At 42.3% G+C, this 25032-nt stretch overlaps 1 protein-coding gene across 6 annotated transcripts in view; it reads left to right on the forward strand.

The window, feature by feature from the left end:
• The window catches only part of lmo7a (LIM domain 7a), a 203921-nt gene that overhangs the window by 122511 nt on the left and 56378 nt on the right, over window positions 1-25032 (forward strand). For all 6 annotated transcript variants that reach the window (XM_055636734.1, XM_055636738.1, XM_055636737.1 and 3 more), the window contains 4 exons: window positions 6749-6779; window positions 9708-9821; window positions 12159-12357; window positions 13612-13867. In XM_055636734.1, the coding sequence (XP_055492709.1) occupies window positions 6749-6779; window positions 9708-9821; window positions 12159-12357; window positions 13612-13867 (600 nt within the window). The remainder of the gene's footprint in view (window positions 1-6748; window positions 6780-9707; window positions 9822-12158; window positions 12358-13611; window positions 13868-25032) is intronic.

The following is a 25032-nucleotide window of genomic DNA, read 5'->3' on the forward strand; positions in this document are numbered from 1 at the left end:
CTCCATGGCATCACTACACTAAATCTTCTTCATAGCTTGGGCCATGGAATGTAAGATTGGAACATTATGTTTCAACTTTATAAAACACCGGTCAGGCCCCACTTGGAGTATTGTGTGGCGTTCTCATCGACAACTATAGGAAGGATATAATTGTGCTGGAGAGAGTGTAGATTCATCAGGATGTTGCCTGGATTGGAGGACTTGTTATGGAGAAGAGATTGGATTGTTTTCTCTCTAGTAAAGGAGGTAACAGGATAGAAGTATGTAAGATTATCAAAGGCATAGATTGGGTAGATAGTCAGAATATTTTTTCCCTTGATAGGGGTATCAAAAATAAAAGGGCATAGTTTAAAAGATAGAGGAAGAAATTTTAATAGGGATCCGAGGGGTAAGTCTTTTATAAAGAGTGATTGATAAATGGAACATGCTGCCAGTGGTAATAAAATGAGTTTAGTTTATACCGTCATTGTGTTTAAGAGGTAGTGGACAGACAAGGTATAGAAGGATATGGTCCTGATGGGATTAGTGTATATTAGCAAAAAGGTTGGCATGGATGATGTGGGCTGTGGGACCGTTTCTGTGCTGTTTGACTTTATGCTGAAAGGTGGTGTTTTTCTTCGTAGTGGAATCTCATTCTGGCCTTTTAAGCAGTCCTGATGCAAGGTCTCGACCTGAACGTTGATTGTCGCTTTGCCTTCACAGATGCTACCTCATCCACTGAGTTCCTCCAGCAGTTCGTTTTTTTCTTCACTTTATGTAAAATGTCTTTTATTTAAAAATAAACTAAACCATAACCAGTGTCCAAAGCCTTGCTTGCCATTAACCAAGGCACCTACTGTTGGCAGGTGATCAAATGGGGCACAATAACAAAAGAGATGGATTTGAAATCGAGGAAGTAAATTCATAGGATTCTGCCAATTCCATCTTTGATTTTTCAATTGGCCTGCAATCCTGCATTCCCCACCTCTTGTTTAGTATGTACAAGAAACAATGTGGGAAATGTTATTGTTATCTAGAGGAGGCCTTAGTAATTGAATGAACTATTAAGCTAATTTACTCAAAATATCAAAGTGGTTGACCCGATCTAATTAATTTTAGTGTACAGAGAGTGGTAGCGGTGTGGAATAAGCTTCCAGTGGAAGTGGTGGAGGCAGGTTCATTGGTACAGGTGCACAACCTTTTATCCGAAAGCCTTGGGACCAGACACTTTTCGTAATTCAGAATTTTTCGGTTTTCGGAATGGAAGATTTTTAGCGTAGATTTTAACGACTGGCTCAGTGGTACAGTGCTCGGCTCGTATCCGCAAGGTCGCGAGTTTGCGCCTCGATCCCGGCAGTTACTCGATCGCGAGTTTGAGTCTTCAATGTAGGTTTTTCTTGCAGAATAGGAGAGAATAGGGAGGGTTAGGCTGGGATCCTTCTCTGCGAGATGATCTTAGTGCGGGAGACAAGTGTAGGAGAGGTGTACTGACTGTGTGGGCAGCACTTTGGAAGTGATTGCCCACCATTCTCAAAAGCCGCTGTGTCTCCCTGTCCCTCCAACTCCAGAGGAATCCGCTCCCCGATGGGCCGCTACGGCGACAAGTGGCAGTTCGCCCACAGCCCGAGCTGCGCCCCCTCATCCGCAACCCGTGTTCCTCTGGAGTTGGAGCGGGGCTGGGCTAGAGTTGTTGCTGGCTGTGAGTCTCTGGGATCTCCGTGCTTGCAGTGGGCCTGGGGGTCGTTGTGTCCCGATGAGGGGGTGCAGCTCGGGCTGTGGGCGAACTGCCATGTCGCCGTAGCGGCCCATCGAGGAGTGGCTTCTGGTGGTCCTGACGTCTCTCAGCTCCTGTCCAGGGGGGTGGCCGGAGACGTCAGGACCAACAGGAACCCGCTCCCCGATGCGCCGCTACAGCGACAAGTGGCACTTCGCCCACAGCCCGAGCTGCGCACCCTCATCCGCAACCCGGGTTCCTCTGGAGTTGGAGCGGGGCCGGGCTAGAGTTGCTGCTGGCTGTGAGTCTCTGGGATCTCCGTGCTTGCAGTCGGTGTCCCGTTGGTCCTGACGTCTCCGGTCACCCCCCTGGAATGGAGCTGAGACTGGGAACTGTACCGCCCTTGCCCCCTCCCTCTGCAACAGCAAACAACCCCACAGTTCCCAGTCTCAGCTCCTGTACAGGGGGGTGGCCGGAGACGTCACAGCCCGAGCCATCAGCTTCTGTCCCTACGGGGACAGCGGAGAGCGTGTTCCTCTGTAGTTGGAACGGGGCTGGGCTGCTGCTGGCTGTGGGTCTCTGGGATCTCCGTGCTTGCAGTGGGCCTGGGGGTCGGTGTCCCGTTGGTCCTGACGTCTCCGGCGATTGGCACTAGCTCCGACGTGAAGACAGTGCAAAGCCCCCACGCCGGTGCAATGGGTGGGGAGCTGGAGAGGGGAGGGAAGGGGTCACACACATGGCCGGGAAGCAGAGGGGTGTAGGTGGGGTGAAACTGAAGGGAGCGACAACTTGCTGCTGCCCGCTGAGTTAAAAAAGTTCCCACGCAAGACTCACGATACACTGTGTATCGTGAGTCTACCGTGGGAACTTTTTAACCTCAGCGGGCTGGCAGCAGCAGATTGTCAATTATTAACCCTCCCGCGCAATATACCCTCACCTTCTCTTTTATGAATGGGGCTTTAGTTCCCCTTTCTTCGAGGACCGACCGGAGGTTCCGCTGTCACCTCTGCGGGCCGTCCTCGGTGAACGTTTTCAAGGACCTTTCTTCAAGGACTGAAAAAATGTCGCTTTTCGGAGGTTTTCGTTATTTGGATCTTCGGATAAAAGGTTGTGCACCTGTATCATTTAAAAATAAATTGGATAGGCATATGGATGAGAAGGGAATGGAGGGTTATGGTATGAGTGCAGGCAGGTGGGACTAAGGGGAAAAAAAAATTTGTTCGGCACGGACTTGTAGGGCCGAGATGGCCTGTTTCCGTGCTGTAATTGTTATATGGTTATATGGTACCTTTGGAATGGTAAACATGTTTTGTCAACTGCATGAATGATGGACATGCAAAAATAGCCCTATTTCCTCAACTAATGTTTGTGTGAATTTAGTTTCTGTGTATATTTGTCTCATTAATTTTGCCTGATGGCCTGCCTTGAGTAGGTCAACAGGCATGAGGGTTATGCACTGGAGCCATTTTAAAGATGAGGGGTTGAGACAACCGTAGTCCAGAGGTCTGGTGAAGAAGGGTCTCGAACCGAAATGTCACCTATTCCTTCTCTCCAGAGATGCTGCCTGCCCCGCTGAGTTACTCCAGCATTTTGTGTCTATATCTGGTGAAGAAGTGCAGCCCTTCAAAGGCGAACAAATTGCAAGCTGTAGTCAAAGAACAGGAAGAAGATGAAAGAATTTGAGACCAGGAAGAGAAAATGAAATGTTACTAATCAGCAGAAAGTCCATTGTCATTGTAAAATCTTATTTGACTGGGGAAAGTTCACCTGGTATATTGACTTTAGTTTGCAAGCACCGACAAATATTTGTGTCGTCATCTGTAACATGTTCAAATCATTGTGGAGGGTGCATAGGTTCCTTATATGGATAACAACTCATTCAGCTGTTCCAGCCTGTGTCCTCATTTAGACCAGGGCATCAGGTCTTAGTCATGCCTCTCAAGACCGAGAGTCACTTGTGGGCAATCACGGTCAAGTTAAGACTCCACATTCTAAACAACCTTTGGTCATTAATCATGCAAGTTGAATCATGGCACCAGAAACATGGCAACTCTTATGTACAGTCAAGGTGTACGCTATGATTCCCACCCTCTTGTACTTGAGTATGATTGCACCAAAGGTAGATACAAAGTGCTGGAGTAACTCAACGGGACAGGCAGCATCTCTGGAGAGAAGGAATGGGTGACGTTTCGGGCCGAGACCCTTCTTCAGACTGATCATCATTATGATTTTAAGTATGATCTTAATGCTGATCTTCAGTATGATTGTACCTATGTGCAGTAAGATTTTTACTGAACTGTATGCAAAAAAGTATTTCACTGAACTTGGGCAATGAGAGCAGTCTTTCAGCTGTTAGGCAGCAGTTATAGGAAGAACAGCATGGTGTAACACAAAGACATCAAAGACCCACTGAAAGTTCACCTGAGAATGGCACAAGGAGGTATAACTGAGAAGAAAAATATTAGTATCTTGTACTCTCTTTCAAGTTTAATCTTTGGAGATACAGCGTGAAACCAGGCCCGTTGGCCAACCGAGTCCACGTTGCCCAGCATCACCTTGTACACTAACCTACACACACACAAGGCTCAATTTTACAACTTATTGAAGCCAATTAACATATAAACCTAAAGGTTTTTGAAGTGTACGTGAAAACCGGAGCACATGGGGTAAACCCACCTGGTCACAGGGAGAACATACAAACCCATAGTTTGTATGACAGCACCCATAGTCAGGATCAAACCCGGGTATCTGGCGCTGAAGGGCAACAACTCTACCGTTGGTAGACAAAAATGCTGGAGAGACTCAGCGGGTGTGGCAGCATCTATGGAGTGAAGGAAATAGGCAACATTTCAGGCCGAAACCCATTAACTCCCTCTTAACCCCTTCATCTTCACCATGGGCCCTGTCTATAACCATCTCATCTTCACCCTTATGGACATCTATAACTTTCCCAACATCATCTTCCTGCATGGATGTCTATAAGAATGGTTAAATCCCCTCCCGTTCAAGACACCAAGTCAGACCACTCTTTCCGTCAGGGTCCTGACATCCCCAGGGCATTCCATTCCCTCTAGGCCCACATCCCCCATCTTCATCTCAAGGACCCTGTCTATAAATCCCTCCAACTCTACCGTTATGCACCAACATACTGTCTATGCCTGCAAATGTTCCAAGCACAGCCTCATATTCATTTTTTCTTCTATAAATCCCTCCAACTCTAGACTCGTGTGATCCTGCAGCGCGTGTGATCCTGAAGAATTAAGCCACAGTGGTTTTGCAGTTGTTGTCAATGCTGGTGACCCTTCACCGAGTTAGCTGGCTAATGGTTGGAATTCCATTGCAAATGCTGCTAGGTCATTGTGGATTAGTGCTAGCTACGGAGGTGTGCTTTTCAAATTCTGAGCACCTCCCTCCCCTCTGAGGGCCGGATGGCTGGAGCTGTTGCGGCGACTGGCACCTGATTCAGCCGATGAATGAGGTGGTCCCCTGATTTCAAGCTGATTCTCCTCTCCTGCTTGATGTGGTCCATAAGGACACACTTTGAAGGTGGGATTTGTATAGGAGGTTCAGGAGTTTGAACGAGACAATGGTCAGGCTTTACAATGATGGTAAATATCTTCATTTTTGTGCTCTTTCAAAGAGGTCAAATTGTGAGGTAAAAGTGATTCCTTGACTTAGTTTGGTGAAATGTTATTTGACTGGTGTGAATAAAGTGAAACCCGGGCATGATTCCTCCAATATTCTTCTTTACTTGGCTTTTTGTATCCCATGGGCAGTTCAATAACTGTAACTGAAGTTTAGACTTTAGAGAAATAGTGTGGGAACAGACTCTTCGAGTCATCCTTGTGGACCAATGCTCAATCCATACACTAGCACGATCCTGCCGCTGTAAGGTAGCAGCTCTACTGTTGCGCCACTGTGTCACCCCTTCAAGTTCGAGACTAAAATGTGTTCTACATGATTCTTCTCATTGCCATCATAATCTGGCTTGGAACGCTAACCTTTCAGCGCAACTCCTTAACCTCTATGTTCCTTTGCAGAATATACTGCATTGTTCATTACCTAGAGCTGTGGCGTCTACAATGGTAATATCGAGTATTGATGCAGATCAACTGCTCAATGTGGTGAGACTTCGATCAATCTTAATACCCACAGCGTAGACCTCCTCATATGAAGCTAGATTGGGTGAAGAGTGCAGTGCACTTTGAAACCTTGAGCCATTCAGTTGAGCACGAGAACTGTCATTCGTTATTTGACTGATTGAACGAGGGATTGTGTTATGAGTTATAGAAGTGGTCCTGTAAAACAACATGTGCGAGGAGATGGTGCCTCCCTCAATGTTATTTTAAAACTAACTAATTTTAAAAATCAGTGCTGGTTTGCATGTGAAAAGTTTAATCCAAATGATGAGTTACCCTTCGGGATTGCGTATGTTTGTTTTTGGATATGCTTGTTAAATTGGAACAGGATTGAGTTAAAGTAAAACTGATTTAGGCTAATTTATCATGATCTGTATCATGATTATTCCCTGTCAGTTCTGTTTTTCCATCCCTGACTAAATTTATGCTGAAATGGGAGGAGGAGTTTTGAGAACTGTAGGCGCATGATTGTAATCCGGTGCTCATCAAAGTACCATTAAACTGTAATGAAAGTATCCACCATCATCTTGTGAAGCGGTAAAGCAATAATCTTAGCAATTATCACCAATTGAAAGAAAATGACCTGAAATACTTTTGCTTTAACATTTGATTGCAAACTTCACATGGGGTGACGGTGCACACTCTTATATTTGCACGAGACCTAGAAATGAGGAGAGCAGTTCAAAACATTTGTCATTTTTTTTTTTACCACTGTTTCTCTAAAAATGCTTACACTAGATATAACTGACCTTTGCCATGGTCAAGAAAGATTCCTGTTGCTTTGTGGTCTCCTGGAAGGACCAATAGATGAATTAATTAATAAATAAATATCAGAATATATATTTTAACTGAAAATTATTTTAAACAGGAACAGCTGAAGTAAATTATCCTAATTACATTATTTTATTTATTGCAGGCGTGAAGAAACTGAAAGGAGACTCAAAAATGTAAGTGATCTGCTGGTTATGAATTGCTCTGGTGTTCTTTCTTTCAATCCATTTTGCATATTTTTGTTTTAATTTCTGAACAACATTTAGCCATCATTTTAAAAGCAAAAGCTCCAACTGATCTTTGATGTGGACAAAATTTAGACAAAATTGTGGTTTGAGTTCAGTGCAGCTTTCTGCTGCATAAAGCACTGATATGGATCTAAATTATTGCTGCCTATGGGGCAACATTCTCAGATCCTAAATTGACTTTTGACGTAACCTGCCTAATGGAAAGGATCTACAATGATTTGGCTGTACACAATGACCTGTCACTTCCAAAACAGCTTGAAACACAAAGAAAGCAGCTGCTAAATGGAAATCAGCCTGGACCTCAACTGGATATAGCAGCCACATAATCCTGAGTGACTGCAATGCTTTGGACTCTCTTCTTTGTAGTCATTAGATACTTATAGAACTTATTGTGAAAGCATTGGAGTTTGCATTTGGACCACATTCTTTTCATTTCTCTCTGAAAGATATATCCCCCCCTCCCCCCAATATTGTAAAGATGTGGCCCGCATGATATTTATGTTTAATGATAGTTGTATCAGTTTATTTTCGTAGTGCATTGTGTTTGAACTAATTAATTAAGCTTTAGTTTTGTTCTAAGAGTGTATGTTGTGACTCTTTACCTACAGTATGTCTTTGTTGCTGCGAGATTCAATTACTTTAATGTGCTTAGCATTTAAAATGCTCCAGAAAATCTACCTCCATGACAACTTTCTTAACAACAGTTTCTATGTCCTTTCTGGCCTGTTGGTAAAGTTTGCTTTATATTGGTGCTCCAATATATCTTTGGATGTTTTACCAGATCAATAGACAATAGACAATAGGCGCAGGAGTAGGCCATTCGGCCATTCGAGCCAGCACCGCCATTCAATGTGATCATGGCTGATCAACCACAATCAGTACCCCGTTCCTGTCTTCTCCCCATATCCCTTGACTCCGCTATTTTTAAGAGCCCTATCTAGCTCTCTCTTGAAAGCATCCAGAGAACCTGCCTCTGAGGCAGAGAATTCCACAGACTCGCCACTCTCTGTGAGAGAAAGTGTTTCCTCGTCTCCGTTCTAAATGGCTTACTCGTTATTCTTAAACTGTGGCCCCTGGTTCTGGACTCCCCCAACATCGGGAACATGTTTCCTGCCTCTAGTGTGTCCAAACCCGTAACAATCTTATATGTTTCAATGTGATCCCCTCTCATCCATCTAACCTCCAGAGTGTACAAACCCAGCTGCTCCATTCTCTCAGCATATGACAGTCCCGTTATCCCGGGAATTAACCGTATAAACCTATGCTGCACTCCCTCAATAGCAAGAATGTCCTTCCTCAAATTAGGGGACCAAAACTGCACACAATACTCCAGGTGTGGTCTCACTAGGGCTCTGTACAACTGCAGAAGGACCTCTTTGCTCCTATATTCAATTCCTCGTGTTATAAAGGCCAACATGCCATTTGCTTTCTTCACTGCCTGCTGTACCTGCATGCTTACTTTCATAGACTGATGTATAAGGACTCCCAGATCCCGTTGTACTTACCCTTTTCCCAACTTGGCGCCATTTAGATAGTAATCGGCCTTCCTGTTTTTGCTACCAAAGTGGATAACCTCATATTTACCCGCATTAAACTTCATCTGCCATGCATTTGCCCACTCCCCCAACCTGTCCAAGTCACCCTGCATTCTCATAGCATCCTCCTCACAGTTCACACTGCCACCCAGCTTTGTGTCATCTGCAAATTTGCTAATGTTACTTTGAATCCCTTCATCCAAATCATTGATGTATATTGTAAATAGCTGCGGTCCCAGCACCGAGCCTTGCGGTACCTCACTAGTCACTGCCTGCCATTCTGAAAGGGACCCATTAATCCCATCTCTTTGTTTCCTGTCTGCCAACCACTTCTCTATCCATGTCAGCACTCTACCCCCAATTCCATGTGCCCTAATTTTGCCCACTTATCTCTTATGTGGGACCTTATCAAGCTGCTACTTAAATGCAAAGTTGTTGTTGGTAACCTTTTATGTTGCTATTTGAACGTCAATTCTACAGATCGGAACATTTGTTTTATTGTGTTACAGAAATATCTGAATTGTACATTCTTTCTCTTGATATACCTTGGAGTTAGCTGGTTTCGTTGCAAACTTTACCAATCTGAACATTTGAATCTGCAATGATATCAAAATATCTTTTCCTTTCACCCCCTCCTCAAATTCAAAGCTATTTTTTGTTTTTATCTTTGTCTCTGAAAGAGATTTATCTTCTCATTTTAAATGTATGTCTCCCAGTCATGAGTGCAGGGAGTGGAGAACTGATGGGATTGCAGTGATCATGTTCATGGAAAACCTGACTCATTTACTCTGGAAGGTAAACGATGAGCAGTCCCTTCATCCAAATCATCCAAATAATTGATGTATATTGTAAATAGCTGTGATCCTAGCACCGAGCCTTGCGGTACCTCACTAGTCACTGCCTGCCATTCTGAAAGGGACCCGTTAATCCCTACTCTTTGTTTCATGTCAATATCACAGGTTGTCAGAGCTGCCTGTGTGGAAATGGCCTTTGCAGACTTCTGACACTGCTTATCGATGCTATATGTTACAGCCTCATTGGGTAATCTTTGTATCGAAATTCACCCCACTCACCTGCAAGGGTGTGTTTAAGAAATTAAAATTGTCTGCTTATGGAGGGCTCCATTATCTCTGGGCCTGGAAGCTACAAAGTATTAAAAGATGTCTCATTGATAAAGAAGCAAATCATTGCATTACTTGAGTATAAGTATAGACGTGAGATAAAGGCATGTTCCATGAATTTAATTGAGCAATGTTATTTATTGATGTATTCTGATTTTTTTTTATGTCAAACACTTATATGGATAACGGTATCCTTACAGGTTTTGATCACAATATATTGGCTTGGTAGAAGAGCACAGTCTGACCCTCAGTATCATGGACCATACCTTGACCTCAATGCGTTTGAGGGGCTGTTAGGACAGACGCTGACCAAGGTGAGTTACAAATGTTTGTAAACCTTGAGATAGACTTAGAAATACATGAAGCAGTTAAATCTAGCAGACCTCTGTATGATATGGGGAGCAGCATTTCCATTGTACATCTCCACAAATTCCCCAGGACCCTAGAGAGATTCCCTGTTAATCAGGTCTGGTTTGCAGCTTATTTAAGAGGGATTAGAGATAGCAAGATGAATACATCCATCCATTTGGGAGCAAACTGTGTGAGTTTAAATGTCCATATTGTAGGGTCATGAGGACTGATTCTTTAGCCCATTGGTTGTAGAATCATAGTCGTACTACACTGAATTGGGCCCTTCACATGCCATGTCTACACCTCGCTGCACTATTTGCTATTACCAGCGTTGATCTGTAGTCTTCAATACCGTGACAATTCAAATGCTTGTTCAGATAATGCAAAGTTGTGAGAGTCCTTTCTCCGCCGCCCACTTGGGTGCTGCGTGACACATTCCAACCTCCCTCTGGGGAAAAATGGTTCCTACAATCCAAGCTATCTACACTCCCTATTGGAGCACATCACCTGTGAGCAAAAGCTACAAATACTATTTTCATTCAAAATGTACATGCTTCATGTTTATTTTTGAGAATGGCTGTAGAGACGAACATTTTGGTAACATTTACCTTGCTCGAGGAATGCAATAACTCGTGCAACATGGCCTGGTATGTATTCCAAGCAAGCAGTGAAAGAGAGAGAATATTGAAGGGGATATACGCCTTTAAGACGAATCAAAGGGAAAGTAACCTTTGATTCACTGCCAGACTTGCTGAGCCATACTTTCACTTCGCAAAAGATTTTGAGTCTCTCTCCTGCCAAGTTCGTTATGATTTTGCTCCCAAAAATAGTTAAAACCACCGATCAGTTGCCAAGGTTCTGAAAACCAATGACGGGAAGAAAGAACTTTTCCTCAGGTAGCACATTCAGCCGTTCTTGTTGCATCTTGAATCATTGTTTTGTTGCTGCTGCAGGTGGGATGATTTCTGCTCTCATTAGAAGCAATGTTCTGTGTGCTGTTTGGTAGATCTAGATAATGTTTATTCTGCCATTGTTTATTCTACATGAATGCAGGAGAGATAACAACACAATGATGATTATTATCTGATTGGAATATTTCATTCACCCTTTTCATCTGTTGATCTGGTTTAGAAATGAAACCTGTTTTTCAGTCTCCGTTAGGTGCCTGTCAAAAGCTGCACAATATTTAATTCAATAGGACTGTAGATTAACCTTTTGAATGATCTAAATCACTCCTGTGCGCCACCCAGTGGCCAGTTTAAGAACCTCTGAAACTACGTAACTGATGATTTTCCAATGGAAAATAGTACCTGCCTTGCGACTGGGATGGGAAATCAATTTAAAAAGAGATGCAAATAATTGTCTTAGAGAGAGATAGTGGAGAGAGTGAAAACGGCATACGTCTAATTTTAATTTAGATAATGGTCACCCAACAATGTAATGTTGAAGGTACACAAAAAAGCTGGAGAAACTCAGCGGGTGCAGCAGCATCTATGGAGCGAAGGAAATAGGCAATGTTTTGGGCCGAAACCCTTCTTCAGAAACCCTTCTTCAAATGTAATGTTGAAGGTCCAATGGATTGTTGGGAGATTTGGGCTTCCAGAATGATGCCAGAATAAGGAATAAGTATAATTTTCCAGACGAGATGGGAGAAGCTGAGGTTGTTCTCCCTGGAGAAAAAGTTGAGAGGAAATTTGGCAGATGTGTACAAGACCATGATTAGTTTAGGTGGGGGAACCTGTCCCCAGTCATGATTGGTTCAAAGTCTGAAGAAGGGTCTCGACCCGAAACGTCACCCATTTCTTCTCTACAGAGATGCTGCCTGACCTGCTGAGTTACTCCAACATTTTGTGTCTGTCTCTGCATCTGCAGTTCCTTCGTACACATGGTTGCTTCATGGTTGAGGGGCCTTGGATTTAAGAATTTGAATGAAAGATAGAAGGCAGATTTGAGGAAACACGTTTTTTGTGCAGAGGATAATTAGCATTGTATTTTCACCACTTCTACTAGTGAATTCCAATCAGTCAATGCATTCAATGAAATGGCTAGGCCTTTGTAAGGGAATTCGAGGGAATTTGTAAACCTGTGGAGAAAGAGCAGGGGAATTGGACTGATGGAACAACTGTTCCAGGAATCATAATAGTCTCTGTGGCCAAAATGCCCTTTTCTTGAACGGGAACAGAATTTTAGTGATTTCTTACTCAAATTGGTCTTGCTCCTTAGATCTAAAGGACTGAGTTAATGTGAATAATAACTTGCATTTGCTGACAGCAACAGCTGATATTTACTTTCCTCTGTAGGCTCTTGCAGACTCGGGAAGTTTGAATCGAAGTGGAAGAGACAGCGGGTACTGCGATATCTGGTGCGCGGAGCGGACAGAGCCAACTTCGCCACAGTTCACGCACAGAAGAGACGACTCATTCGATAGCTTGGACTCACTTGGGTCAAAGTCTCTCACGAGCCTTTCATCAGACGTAACTCTAAAGGAGAGTAGCGAAGGTAAGGCACGGACACTTTGCAGGCGTCTTGAAGTGACAGATGAATGTATGAGAAGGAGATCACACATTTCTCTCCCATAAATTTCCCTCTTGAGTGAAAGAGAGAGCTTGATGGTGGGCATTTTTAGAAGTCAGTGTCGATGCATAGAATGCAACTAATTTGTTGTTCATAGTTGTATCTTAAGCGAGGCATGGACTGAAATTCCAGGAGACCTGCTTGGTGAGATTGGAATAACTGTATGTTTCAATCGTCCTTATATGGAATGCCCTGCCTGATGAGAAGAGTAGAAAGCATTTAACACTTGGGTGAAAATAATTGCTGCTCCATGGAGACTTTCACAGTAGGTTAATAGATTTAAAAAAAAATGCTTTGATGATTACTGTTATTGGTGCGTGAACTTCTGGAATGAGCGTTCCACATAAATCTTTACAGAAGCTGTAACTATTAGGAGATAGCAATACACTTCTGAAAGCACAAAGCTGCTGAAATTTGAATGCTCATGTCAAATAATTGTAAAAAATCACTTTTGTACTACATTTTTCCTTTAACTGGAGATACACCAATGTGTTGTAGTAATAACCCAGAGTTTAGATTTAAATAGAAATTAAATCAAATCCTGTTATTGCAGCCGCAGAATTTAATTTTGGCGATGTAACTTGTGGGGGCGGTACTTTGGCACAGCATTATTCAGGCACAGCTGCTGCCTGACAGCAGCGGAGACCCGTGTTCAATCCTGCCTACAGGTGCTGTCTGTACGGAGTTTGCACGTTCTCCCAGTGACCTGCGAGGGTTTTCTACGGGATCTCTAGTTACCTCCCACACAGGTTTGAAGGTTAACTAGCTTGGTAAAATTGTAAATTATCCTAGTGTGTGTAGGATAGTGTTATTGTGTGGGGATCGCATGTCAGCGTTGACTTGGTGGGTCAAAGGGCCTGTTTCCTAATTGTATCTCTAAAACTAAAAACAACTTAATTGGATTAAAATATAGTAGCAGTGACCATAAAACTACGAGGTTTTTGTAAAATCTCATTTTATGTGATGATGGTTCTTCAGGAAGTACGCACTTAGTTTTACCAATGCATGATCCTGGCAGTGTGGCTGACCAATATGGTAACGATGTGTTCACCATTCATCTAAATGGCAGCCGGGAGCGGGTCGTTGTGTCCTTGGGGCAAGACACTTAGGAATGATTGCTGGGCCATTGACATCCTGGTATCCTGCGTGTATGTGAAACGTCCTCCCTTTCTGATTTAGGTGGTGGGAGTGATATTGAGTCCGAAGATCTGAGCAGCAAGTGGGTGGATGGTCCAAAGGACAACATGTCACTTCGCAGGATCTCCACATCTGAATACAAGCCCGCTCTTCCCTACAACCAGTTCCTGCCAACAAAAAGCAAGCCTGCAACTTATGTGCCCGCTCCGCTGAGGAAAAAACGTGCCGAAAGAAATGAGGACAATAGAAGAAGTTGGGCCAGCCCAATGTTTACTGAAAGTGATGGATCATTTTCAAGGTAATTGGTTGTAAAACCTTGAGTGTTTTTATTCTATTATAAATAGTGCTTCGATGTATGTAGATGAAAACCCTGCTAAACACTGTAGGCCATGAGAATTTAACGTTTTTTATGACTGTTCTAAATGTACTGATTTCACTGCCTTTGTTCCTCTGCCTTACGAAATCTATTAATCACAGTGGACAAACCAGATTTATGGAGGATTTTATTAACCATTCTGTTCATAAGGTATTTCAAAATTTTGATGAGCTAAAGAGATTTTGCTTTAATATTTTGGATTTAATTCTGCTACATGTTCCTTATTAGATCCCTCGATGATGATAAATTGCTGGGTACTCATGAAGAATAGTTGCTCGGATGAGGTGCCAGCAAGTTAATGACCCCTATCAAATCATCATTTACATGGTGTTAGATATGTCTTGCCCACACTCCAACTCTGAGGAGTGGAAGTTGCAAGGGGTGGCTATCAGAGTTAACGGGATTTAAACAGTGTAAGGTCTTGGGGTACATGGTGATCCCCGATGATTGAGACTAGAATCAGCTTCACGCAACCATTGCATGGCCATGCCTGCACATTCCTCCTCCATCCTCAACCACACCATTATTCCTTGTCTGCTCTATCCCTTCCCATAATGACCTCCCCTCCCACTAATCCTTCTCTCTTGTTCACTTGCCCCCTTTCCTTTCTCTCTTGATTCCCCAGCTACCTTTGCTACCACCTCCCTTCTTTCCCCTTCCCCTTCCCCTTCCCCTTCTCCTCCCCTCACCCTCTCTCCTTGTGTGGGCACCTGCTGTCCCTCTTTACAGAGACTTCTTAATTGGCGATCCGCTGCCAGAGCCCTCCACTCAGCCACCATCATCCCCTCAGTGCATGTATTGATCCTAACACCCAGGCAACCCCAGTCTCCCGGGTTGCCAACTCGTGCACAGGGCAACTCGATTGGATTCACTACTGCAGATCAGATTTGGCCTGAAAGCATTGAAGGTTAAATGGTATTCACATGTTGCAAACCAATGGAACCAGACTTTGTTTAATCTTGACAAAATACGTGGAGAGAAATTTGTCTACTGTTGTTCTCTGTTAATTTCCTGCAGATTTGGCCTAATAAGTTCTCATGCAGTAGATTTCATGTCTCTAATGTTGTTGTATTGTGCTGTAGTACAGCTTGAATTCCTGTCCCAGATGGGAAATTACAACAACAAAAATTGACCAAATCCAAATCAATATGACTTTTTTTTAAAATCACTTAATCTATGTTTCCCTTGCATCTCCATACGTGAAAAGCAGCTTGACTCTGCTCCAAGTTTAAGTTATGATTGAAGATTCTGGGTGTGAATTTTGATTCTATTGTGTGTAGAACTTTGGTGGGGAAGGGTTCCATGCAACCAGATGACATCAGTGGATAGAGCAGCACCATCAATTTGATTATTAATAAGGCTATGATAATGTTGCACAAGCTGAGCGGTTAGTAAGAGGGAAGAGGGCGAATTGTTTAAGGCTCGCCTTAATGACCATTTTGCTTCAGATGAGGAAAGTAGGAACAGGAGTGGGTCATTTTTGACAGAAATCTATTGATAACAATCTTGAAAATAACAATTGGCATAGCATCTGTAGATTTATTCACACAATGTACTTACTGGTGTGTAATATGTTCTTGATCTCACCTTTAACCAGCCTGACCATCATTTGAAGATTTTGCTCTCGTGCCCTGGGATCGTCTCGTAATTGCCTAATAATTTTAAATACTTCAATTAGGTTGCTCTTCTATCTGTTCACATTCCTGGGAATAAAATCCAAATTTATCCCAAATAATCTTCAAACTTAATTCTTTAATCTTGTATCTGTTTTTGGTGGAATGCCAGATACCGCAGGTGCTGTAAATGTGAAGCAAGCACAGAAAGTAAAGGGAATTCATGTTCACAAAGTAATACGGTCAGGTTGATGACCTGGGTGATCAGAAACATCAACACTTTTTTTCTCTACACAAATGCTGACTGACATAGCATTTGAAAAATAGTAGATTATAAAAAACGCCAATGTTGCATTTATCTTTTAGATTCTTTAGCGAAGAGCTTCAATAATTTGTGTGTGCCAGTCTTAATCAAATAAACTGGTTGTTTTTCCTTATTGTGGCACCAGTCACATTCATGTTTGGTTGCTAAATTCATTCTTTTGTAACTTAATTAAAAAAAAAAAGATATTTTAGGATCAACTTTTAACACATTATTCATGCAGCATTTATATCTGGCTAGTTGTAGAAAAGGTGGAGAATGTGTGCTGAGTAATGGTGAGGAAACTGTTAAGGTTCCAGTCCCTGTGAAGTACCGCAGCAACAGTGATGGGATCATTACTGTTTATGATACACTTGACGTGGACGTGAATATAAAAAGCATTATTCATGAACTCACAGTTGTTGATAAGTTGTTAAGATAGGACGAGGAATGGCAGATAGGTGTAAGACAATGATTTTTGGAGGGATGTAATATGCCTCTGTCGTACGCAATGAACGGTAGGACCAGAGGAAGTTCAGGCCACTGGCGTTTTATGCAGGGGTTATGCGCTTGAAAAGCATAAATCAAAAAGCACGCAAATAAGACATATGCCAGATACCGCCACAACCACACTGCCATACGATGCCAGGCATAAATTTGAGCATGTTATTCTGAAATTAGGTACGCATAAATTACAATTTGGTAGTAAATAGACAAGCGCATTATTCTAAGAACTCGTAAATCAAGCATGTGTAAAACTTGAGGTGCCTGTATTGAGGATCAGAAATTGGCCACATGTCCAATGGACTTGTCCTTGAAAATAGTGTATTAGGGGCTAAGCTGGTTAATAAGGAATCCAGGATACTTGCCTTTGTTAGAGAGGGCGACAAATATAAGAGAAGGGAAGTTATGCTGTGACTTTACAAAAGGCTTGTTAGATCACAGCAGGAATACTGTATGAATTTCTGATTGCCACACGATAGGAAAGATGTGATTACACCTGGGGGTGCAGAGGAGATTCATCAGAAGCGTGACACAAAAAGCTGGAGCAACTCAGCCGGTCAGGCAGCATCTCTGGAGAAAAGGAATAGGTGACGTTTCGGGTTGGGACCCTTCTTCAGAAGATTCACCAGAAGCTTGCCTGGGCTGGAGTGTTTCAGTTATTGAATAGAATTGAATTAAAAGACACAGCATGGAAACAGGCCCTTTGGTTCACCAATTCTGTGCCGACCATCGATCACCCACTCACACTAGCTCAACACGCTAGGGCGATTTACAGAGACCAATTAAGCTACAAACCTGCATGTTTTGGGGAAAAGGGAGGAAGCTGAAGCACTAGGAAGAAACCCACGTGGTCACAGGGAGAACATGCAAACTCCACACAGATGGCACTCTGGGTCAGGATTGAGCCTAGGTCTCTGGTGCTATGGTGCAGCAGCTCGACCAGCTGTGCCACTGTGACGCCACGTGCAGTACTAGGTAGCAGATAGGCTGGATTTGTTTTCCTTGGAGTGTAGAAGACTGATGGGAGATGTAATATACAAAGTATAAGGGTATAGATAAAGTAGATAGTAGGAAACATTTCCCAGAGTACTAATGTATATAGCCAGAGGGCATAGGTTAATGTACAGAATAAAATGTTCAGGCAGCATGTGAGGAAGAATATTTCCGTCCAGATAGTGATGGAAACCTAAAATGAACCTCCTGAGGAGTTGGTAGAGACACAGAAACTCACAACATTTAAGTATCAAAAGAAACACCCAAAACCTATGGACCAATTGCTAGATGGCAATTGTTTTTTTTGGATGGATAAGTTTTTTTTGGCCTTCCATCACAGCTATGTGATGGATGTTTATGTAAAATGTAATTATGTTGTGTCTGGGTCTATTTGTGTGTAATGTATGGCTGCAGAAACGGCATTTCGTTTGGACCTCTAGGGGTCCAAATGACAAGTAAATTGACTCTTGACTCTTGAGTCTCTTGACTCTAGATCATGGGATCTGCATCAATTAAGTGGTTCTCATGGACATGGACATGGTAGGCTGAAGAGTATGTTGAGGTGCTGTACGACTGATTCTACAACTGATGACTCTACCATCGGCATTCTCTATCAACAGCCATGACAGCACATTTATGTTGGAATAGTCAGGACTGAACAAAATCCATTGAATCAATTGGACTAATCCTGATATTTTCAGTTGACTATAATTTAGCAAGTGTTATAAGAAAGTCATCCTTTAACCTACTTATTTGAGACATTAAGAAAAAGTGCCAGCCTGAAAGTGCACGCAATGCACAACGAGTTTAGAGCTGCATCAGTCAGAAATAATAACCTGTATTACTGTTGCAAATATCTTTTACACAGCCTCTCAATGCCTTGACTTTTTGTGGGTTGTAATACAGCAGTGCATCTGTCTTGAAAGTGCATGGGTAAGAAAATAAATAGGAACAGGGGGTGGTCATACAACTCCTCAAGCCTGCTATGTGTTCAATGAGGTCATGACTGATCCTATGCCTAAGAGTACATTCCTTTCTGATGCACATATCCTCTTAGTGTCGGAAAATCCATCAAGCTCAGCCTTGCATATTTACTCAAATGACTGAGCAATCTATAGCCCTCTAAGGTAGTGGATTGCAAAGATTTACGGTCCTTTGGATGAAGAAGTGTGCTACTTTCAATCCTAAACAGATGATTCTTTATCCTGAGACTGTGCTCCTGGGACTTCTGGTAAGGGAGCTATCTACGAGCTTGGGCTTTCCACTGGCATTGTAAGTTAATATCATGGTGTATTTATGTGCCTTCAATTTTTATGTGTGTCTTCAACTTGCAAGACAGGGTAAGCGGTAAGAGGAGCTGATGGTCAGTAGACATTATTGAACTGAACTTTCATGTATCTGTTCTGCATTTTTGGAATCGCATTTTGTTTGTGCATTGTGGTTCAATCCAAATTATTTTAATTGACCTCAGTAGAAAAGAATCAATCGTAAAAGAAGAAGAAGTTGCTGGCGGCATTTCCTCCAAAGGTACCTCCGCCAGAGGTGAGAATGGAATGCCTCAGGATCTGGAACCTGTTTGTCCTGAGACTGATTCTGGATCATTTAGCATGAGAAACGAGTTTGATCCTGTGGTGGATGACTTGGTGCACTGGATATCTGGTAAACCTATTCCATTTGCAAGGCATAAACTTCAGGGGCTGGATAAAACCCTACCCACACAGACCCAGCAAGCTGCTTCCTTGTCCAGTCATGTCACCCACTTGATAGAAGACCATGAGAAACCACGCAGGTTAGAAATGGTTGTGGCTTGGCAATGAGGTGCTATACTTTTGAGCTTCAGTGGCTGGTGTTTAACTCTTTAAAAAAAAAAAAAAAAAAAAAAAAAAAAAAAAAAAAATGCCGTGTTTCTTTGCATTTCATAGGCAAAATATTTCCCACTAGTCATCAATAATTCCTGCAATATTTCTACTTGCTTGTGCGTTGCATAATATAACCCTCTACATTCAGCTGGATTGGCATGTACCTTTGCAACGAGTCAAGTGTTGGTGAAAAGATGGCTTTTAACTAACACATATTTGCAATTAGGAGCTTGAAATTTTTAAATAAAGCATAGTTGCGTGTGTCTGCTGTGTACATACTGGCAGATAAACCTTACTGCAGTGGATGTTTCCAACAGCAACCAGCTTGGAGGGTCTGCTGCAACTTGCCTGTCACTTGGAGATGAGTCCTCTTCAGAAGATGAAATGGGTGTCATTCCAGACATCGAAAAGGATGATCTGTATGCCCGCAAACTAAACCCAGTAGGAGCAGGGCCAGGTGCAACACATGATAGATTTCTACCAAAGTATTGGACTCCCGAGGGAGCAGAGGGATGGAAACAGATACAGTTGGGGTCTCAGCGAAGGCCATGGTATAAACAGATTCAATACATCAGGTTTGTTCTTTTCTGACCAACCTTTTGCAGTGTGGAGATTGTCACCTCTTGCTAAAATTGAGCTCTATTCCTCGCTACTTTTCTGACCGTTTTTTTCAAATGTTCTGTTTTTTCCCTCTACTGATATTCAAGTCTTTTTTAAAGACGTGTAGTAGAAGATGTAAGGTCAATAAAATGGTTCTGTTTGAATTGCTGAGGTGATCGCAATTTACAAAGATGCATCATAATATTCCACTATAAGAACAAAAAACACATTTAATTTTGACAGGCAGAGACATATAGTGACATTCCTTTGACAAATTTGGATTGTTTTAATCAATTCGATTTAGCAGTTGCATCCAATTTGTAGTTTAAATAATGCACAATTTAAAAAAAATTGTTGGGCAAAGTTGAGGCAGGTGGAACTTATCCAGCATGCAAGCTAAGGATTTTTAATTGAAAGGGAAAGGGAAACGCAAGATATTTAATCTCCAGGCTTTGAATGTTGAGTGATACTTGTGGTTTGGAACTACCTCTGGGTGCTTCAAAATTTCTTTCAGAAGTTGTAGACTTCAAATCACTAGACTGATATTTGACAATCGTGAATATATTGGTGACGAGATAAGATAAATTATGCAGATGGGAATTTGTAAAATTGGGAAGCAATGGATGCATTGGAGGAATTTCTTCTTTGCTGAATGTGCTAAATATATCAGGCAGTAGTGACCATTGAACACTTGCTTTGGTGTTTTGATTCAACTGAAGTCGAAGGAAGTGGAGTGCAATATGTGCACATACTACTGTCTTGTTTGAAGGTCAACTTCCTGCCCTGCCTGCTTAAATATAGAATCCAGTTTAATTTCTGTCTGTGGATTTTAACTGTTTTACCTTCCTGATGATTTCTGCATTCTTTCCTAACATTTAATTTTCCTCTGTTTGCTTCTTTTTTTACTGCTCCATCTTTCAAATGCAGAAAGAAGCCATTTGAGTTTCCAGAGGATTTAGAATTCGATACCAATCACTGCTCCCTCATCAAAGGCAGCCCGGAGCAGAGTAAAATGACTGGCTTTGAAAATTGCTGTAGAAGCGGTCCACAGCACCATGTACAAAATGTAAAATCTCAACCAGTGAAATCCCAAGGACAGGCAGAAGGTGCCGCTCACAACTTAGTTGAAACAAGGTTGATGCCTTTCATTAAATTCCTTAACAAAATTGCACTAAGCTCAGAACTACTTTGTGCCTTGTGTAGAATTTAGTGCAAATAAAAAGATATTATTACAGCAAGGTGCATTTAATAATGCTTACATTTAAGGGAGAAGTATGCAAAATATTTAATTGCCAACTAAATTGATATTTTTATAAACTGAATTTGCTTCAAGCTATTATGGTGCATTGCAATATGGTACATTTCAGTCTGCATGATAAATTTAATCCATGTTTAATAGGAGATTATGGATTTGCACTATGGCTTTTAAGAAGGATACCGTTTGTGGTTGAAAACTGAAGTGGCTGCTGCTTTTAGCGAATTGTAAAATGTGGCCTTCAGCTAATATGATAGTAGACGTATTTCCATTCAATTGATCTGTCATTCTGTGATGGTAAAATTCCAAGGCAGGTTGTCCTGAAAACATAGAAACATAGAAAATAGGTGCAGGAGTAGGCCATTCAGCCCTTCGAGCCTGCACCGCCATTCAATATGATCATGGCTGATCATCCAACTCAGTATCCTGTACCTGCCTTTTCTCCATACCCCCTGATCCCTTTAGCCACAAGGGCCACATCTAACTCCCTCTTAAATATAGCCAATGAACTGGCCTCAACTACCTTATGTGGCAGAGAGTTCCAGAGATTCACCACTCTCTGTGTGAAAAATGTTTTTCTCATCTCGGTCCTAAAGGATATCCCCTTTATCCTTAAACTGTGACCCCTTGTCCTGGACTTCCCCAACATCGGGAACAATCTTCCTGCATCTAGCCTGTCCAACCCCTTAAGAATTTTGTAAGTTTCTATAAGATCCCCCCTCAATCTTCTAAATTCTAGCGAGTACAAGCCGAGTCTATCCAGTCTTTCTTCATATGAAAGTCCTGACATCCCAGGAATCAGTCTGGTGAACCTTCTCTGTACTCCCTCTATGGCAAGAATGTCTTTCCTCAGATTTGGAGACCAAAACTGTACGCAATAATCCAGGTGTGGTCTCACCAAGACCCTGTACAACTGCAGTAGAACCTCTGTGCTCCTATACTCAAATCCTTTTGCTATGAATGCTAATATACCATTCGTTAAAAACGTTTTGTTAATGCAGGTCTATTGCATTTGCTGCTCAAGTTAACTGCAAATATTTGTCAATGCTTATGCTCTATCGTACCCTTTCTTATCTAGTCTTGCTTAGTTTGGAGAATGCTTGGATTTTTATTTTTCCTGGTCTTTTTCCAATACATATTTCCTTTTTCTTTTATCTTTAAAAAAATATATATCTCCAGCCTGTTTCCGTTCCTTCAAATGTTACACGCAAGTCCTACTTATTCAGAACTAGTAGACTTCTCTGTTTGCAAACCAAAGCTCGATCCAGCCGCGGGCCCGAGGATTCTGATGCAGAATCGAAATGTCCCCCTCGTTGATCACTCCCACTCTGGCAGATTGGAAGATGAGGACGATGAGGACTTGGAACCGGATTTGGAAAATGACGATATGTTCAGTCGTAAAACTGGTGCCTTCTGCTCCACTGTCAACTTGAAACCTTTTCACAGTCAGGAACAAAGTAGCTTTGGCTCCAGCGACTCAGTTGAAAGACTCGTAGCTCAAGAAAGAAGAGACAAAAGCATCATTCCTGATCCAGAAAAGGATGATGTGATCATTAGGAAGGAACGTGATTCTCAAACTAAGCCACCGTTGCCTTCGGGTGCACCAGACATATACAATCCCATTCCCTTCCCAGATCCGTGGGCTTTGCCAGAGTCACTCCGTTCAAAATTCCTTTGTCCGCCGAAGCCAGGTTCCGAAGAATTGGAAGAATCGGAAAATGGCGAAGGTGTACTGCCATGCCCAAAAAAAGATGACATGCTCTCTCGGAGAATGGCGCTATCTCAAGCTAATAAAGCAGTGAAATCTTCTAACTTTGCTCCTGCCTCATGCAGTGAAGAGGATTCAAAGAAGTGGGAGCAAATAAGGGAGGCCAGCAGATTGAGACACAAGAAGCATCAGCTGGTTGAGAGGTTAGGGCACGTTGCAAGTGTGCGTATCATCCCTGCCTCTAAACCAAATGGGGCAAGTCCCTGCAGTAATGACTAAGACATGCATGAAGTGTGAACATGTGGAGTTTCTGTATCATTGATTTTTCTAGTATGTAGTATTTTGTATAGTATGTATGTATTGTATGACTTACAGGGCCATGAATAAGAGCAAATCATCTTAACAAGCACTTAACTTCCATTGGTTGTTCCAGAATTAACGTCTCAACATTTAAAAAATAATAAGCAGCAATATTATTGATGCCTTGTCACTGTCATGATTGGCAACTGCTACATGTGTGATAAGCAGTAAACGCATCGAATAGCGGCAGAGAAAAAGCATGTTGTTGAGGGGAACATTGTTTGACTGTAATAAATCCTTTTCATGTTATCACGTTGGAGTTATGGAAGCTAAATTATGTTCATTCTTTCTCTGCCTCACTATAATTATAACAAGATAGCAACATCTCTTGAAAAATAGACAATAGACAATAGGTGCAGGAGTAGGCCATTCAGCCCTTCAAGCCAGCACCGCCAATCAATGTGATCATGGCTGATCATCCACAATCGGTACCATGTTCCTGCCTTCTCCTTCCAGGTGCATCAGTAACTTTGTGGGATGATATTTAATAGTAAAACACAAAGTGCTGGAGCAACTCAGATGGCAGGCAATATCCGTGGCGGGAATGGATAGGTGACATTTTGGGTCCGATCCCTTCTTCAGACTGAGTGTAGCAGGGAGGACTAACTTATTTGTAGATCAGGAAATTTTGATAAATGTTGTTGTATAACTCAATCTAAAGGGTAAACATGTATTTGTGATTAGGAGAATAAAGGGTATCAAAGTAGGACATATTTTAACCATTGCATGAAGTAGGAATGCTTGTTGGAAGGCTGTTAATGAAATGTTCTTTAGATTACTCAAAGCACAGCAGTTGGTACATTTTAGGAATATTAAAATATTTAGTATATCCTCCTGCCATAATCTGAATTTCTACAGTGGATGTGAAAATAACTCGGTCAAATTAAAATGGGTATTCAACCCACCTGACAGTATCCCTGAATCCATTGCTGATACAGGAATGTATCTTCGAAACACAATTTTACTGCTTTAGTTTGACATTAAAAAGCAAAACCGCTCCATGTCACTGATACCTGAAAAGAGTTGCAAGTTTTTGTGGGCATAACCAGATTGGTTCTCACATTGCAACAGAATGGCAGTGACTAGTGGGGTCTTGCAAGGTTTGTTGCTGGGACCGCAGCTATTTACAATATACATTAATGATGTAGATGAAGGGATTAAAAGTAATATTAGCAAATATTAACAATATTAGTGAAGAGGATGATATGAGGATGCAGGATGACTTGGACAGGTTGGGTGAGTGGCAGATGCATGGCAGATGCAGTTTAATGTGGATAAATGTGAGGTTATCCACTTTGATCGCAAGAACTGGAAGGCAGATTTGATCTGAATGGTGTGAAGTTAGGAAAAGTGGAAGTACAACGAGATGTGGGTGTCCTTGCTCATCAGTCACTGAAAGTAAGCATGCAGATACAGCAGGCAGTGAAGAAAGCTATTGGCATGTTGGGCTTCATAACAAGAGGAGTTGAGTATAAGAGCAAAGAGGAACTTCTGCAGTTGTACAGGGCCCTAGTGAGACCACACCTGGAGTGTTGTGTGCAGTTTTAAGGGCCTGTCCCACTTTCACCTCCTAATTCACAACCTTTTTTTACTCGTGGACATTTTTCATCAGGCTAGAAAAACGCCCCGACCTACTTGATGCCACGAGTACCTACGACTAGCATTACGGCCTACCTACGACTTCCTACGATCTCGTGATGACCATGCTGCGAATACGAGTCAAGGGCAAACTCGGCAGAGGTCGTGGATTAGGTCGTGAAAGTGGGACAGGCCCTTTAGTCTCCAAATTTGAGGAAGGACATTCTTACTGTTGAGGGAGTGCAGCGAAGGTTCACAAGGTCAATTCCCGGGATGGCGGGGCTATCATATGTTGAAAGAATGGAGCGACTGGCCT

The sequence above is a fragment of the Leucoraja erinacea genome, chromosome 6, assembly GCF_028641065.1.
Source record: "Leucoraja erinacea ecotype New England chromosome 6, Leri_hhj_1, whole genome shotgun sequence".
NCBI classification, from domain to species: domain Eukaryota; kingdom Metazoa; phylum Chordata; class Chondrichthyes; order Rajiformes; family Rajidae; genus Leucoraja; species Leucoraja erinaceus.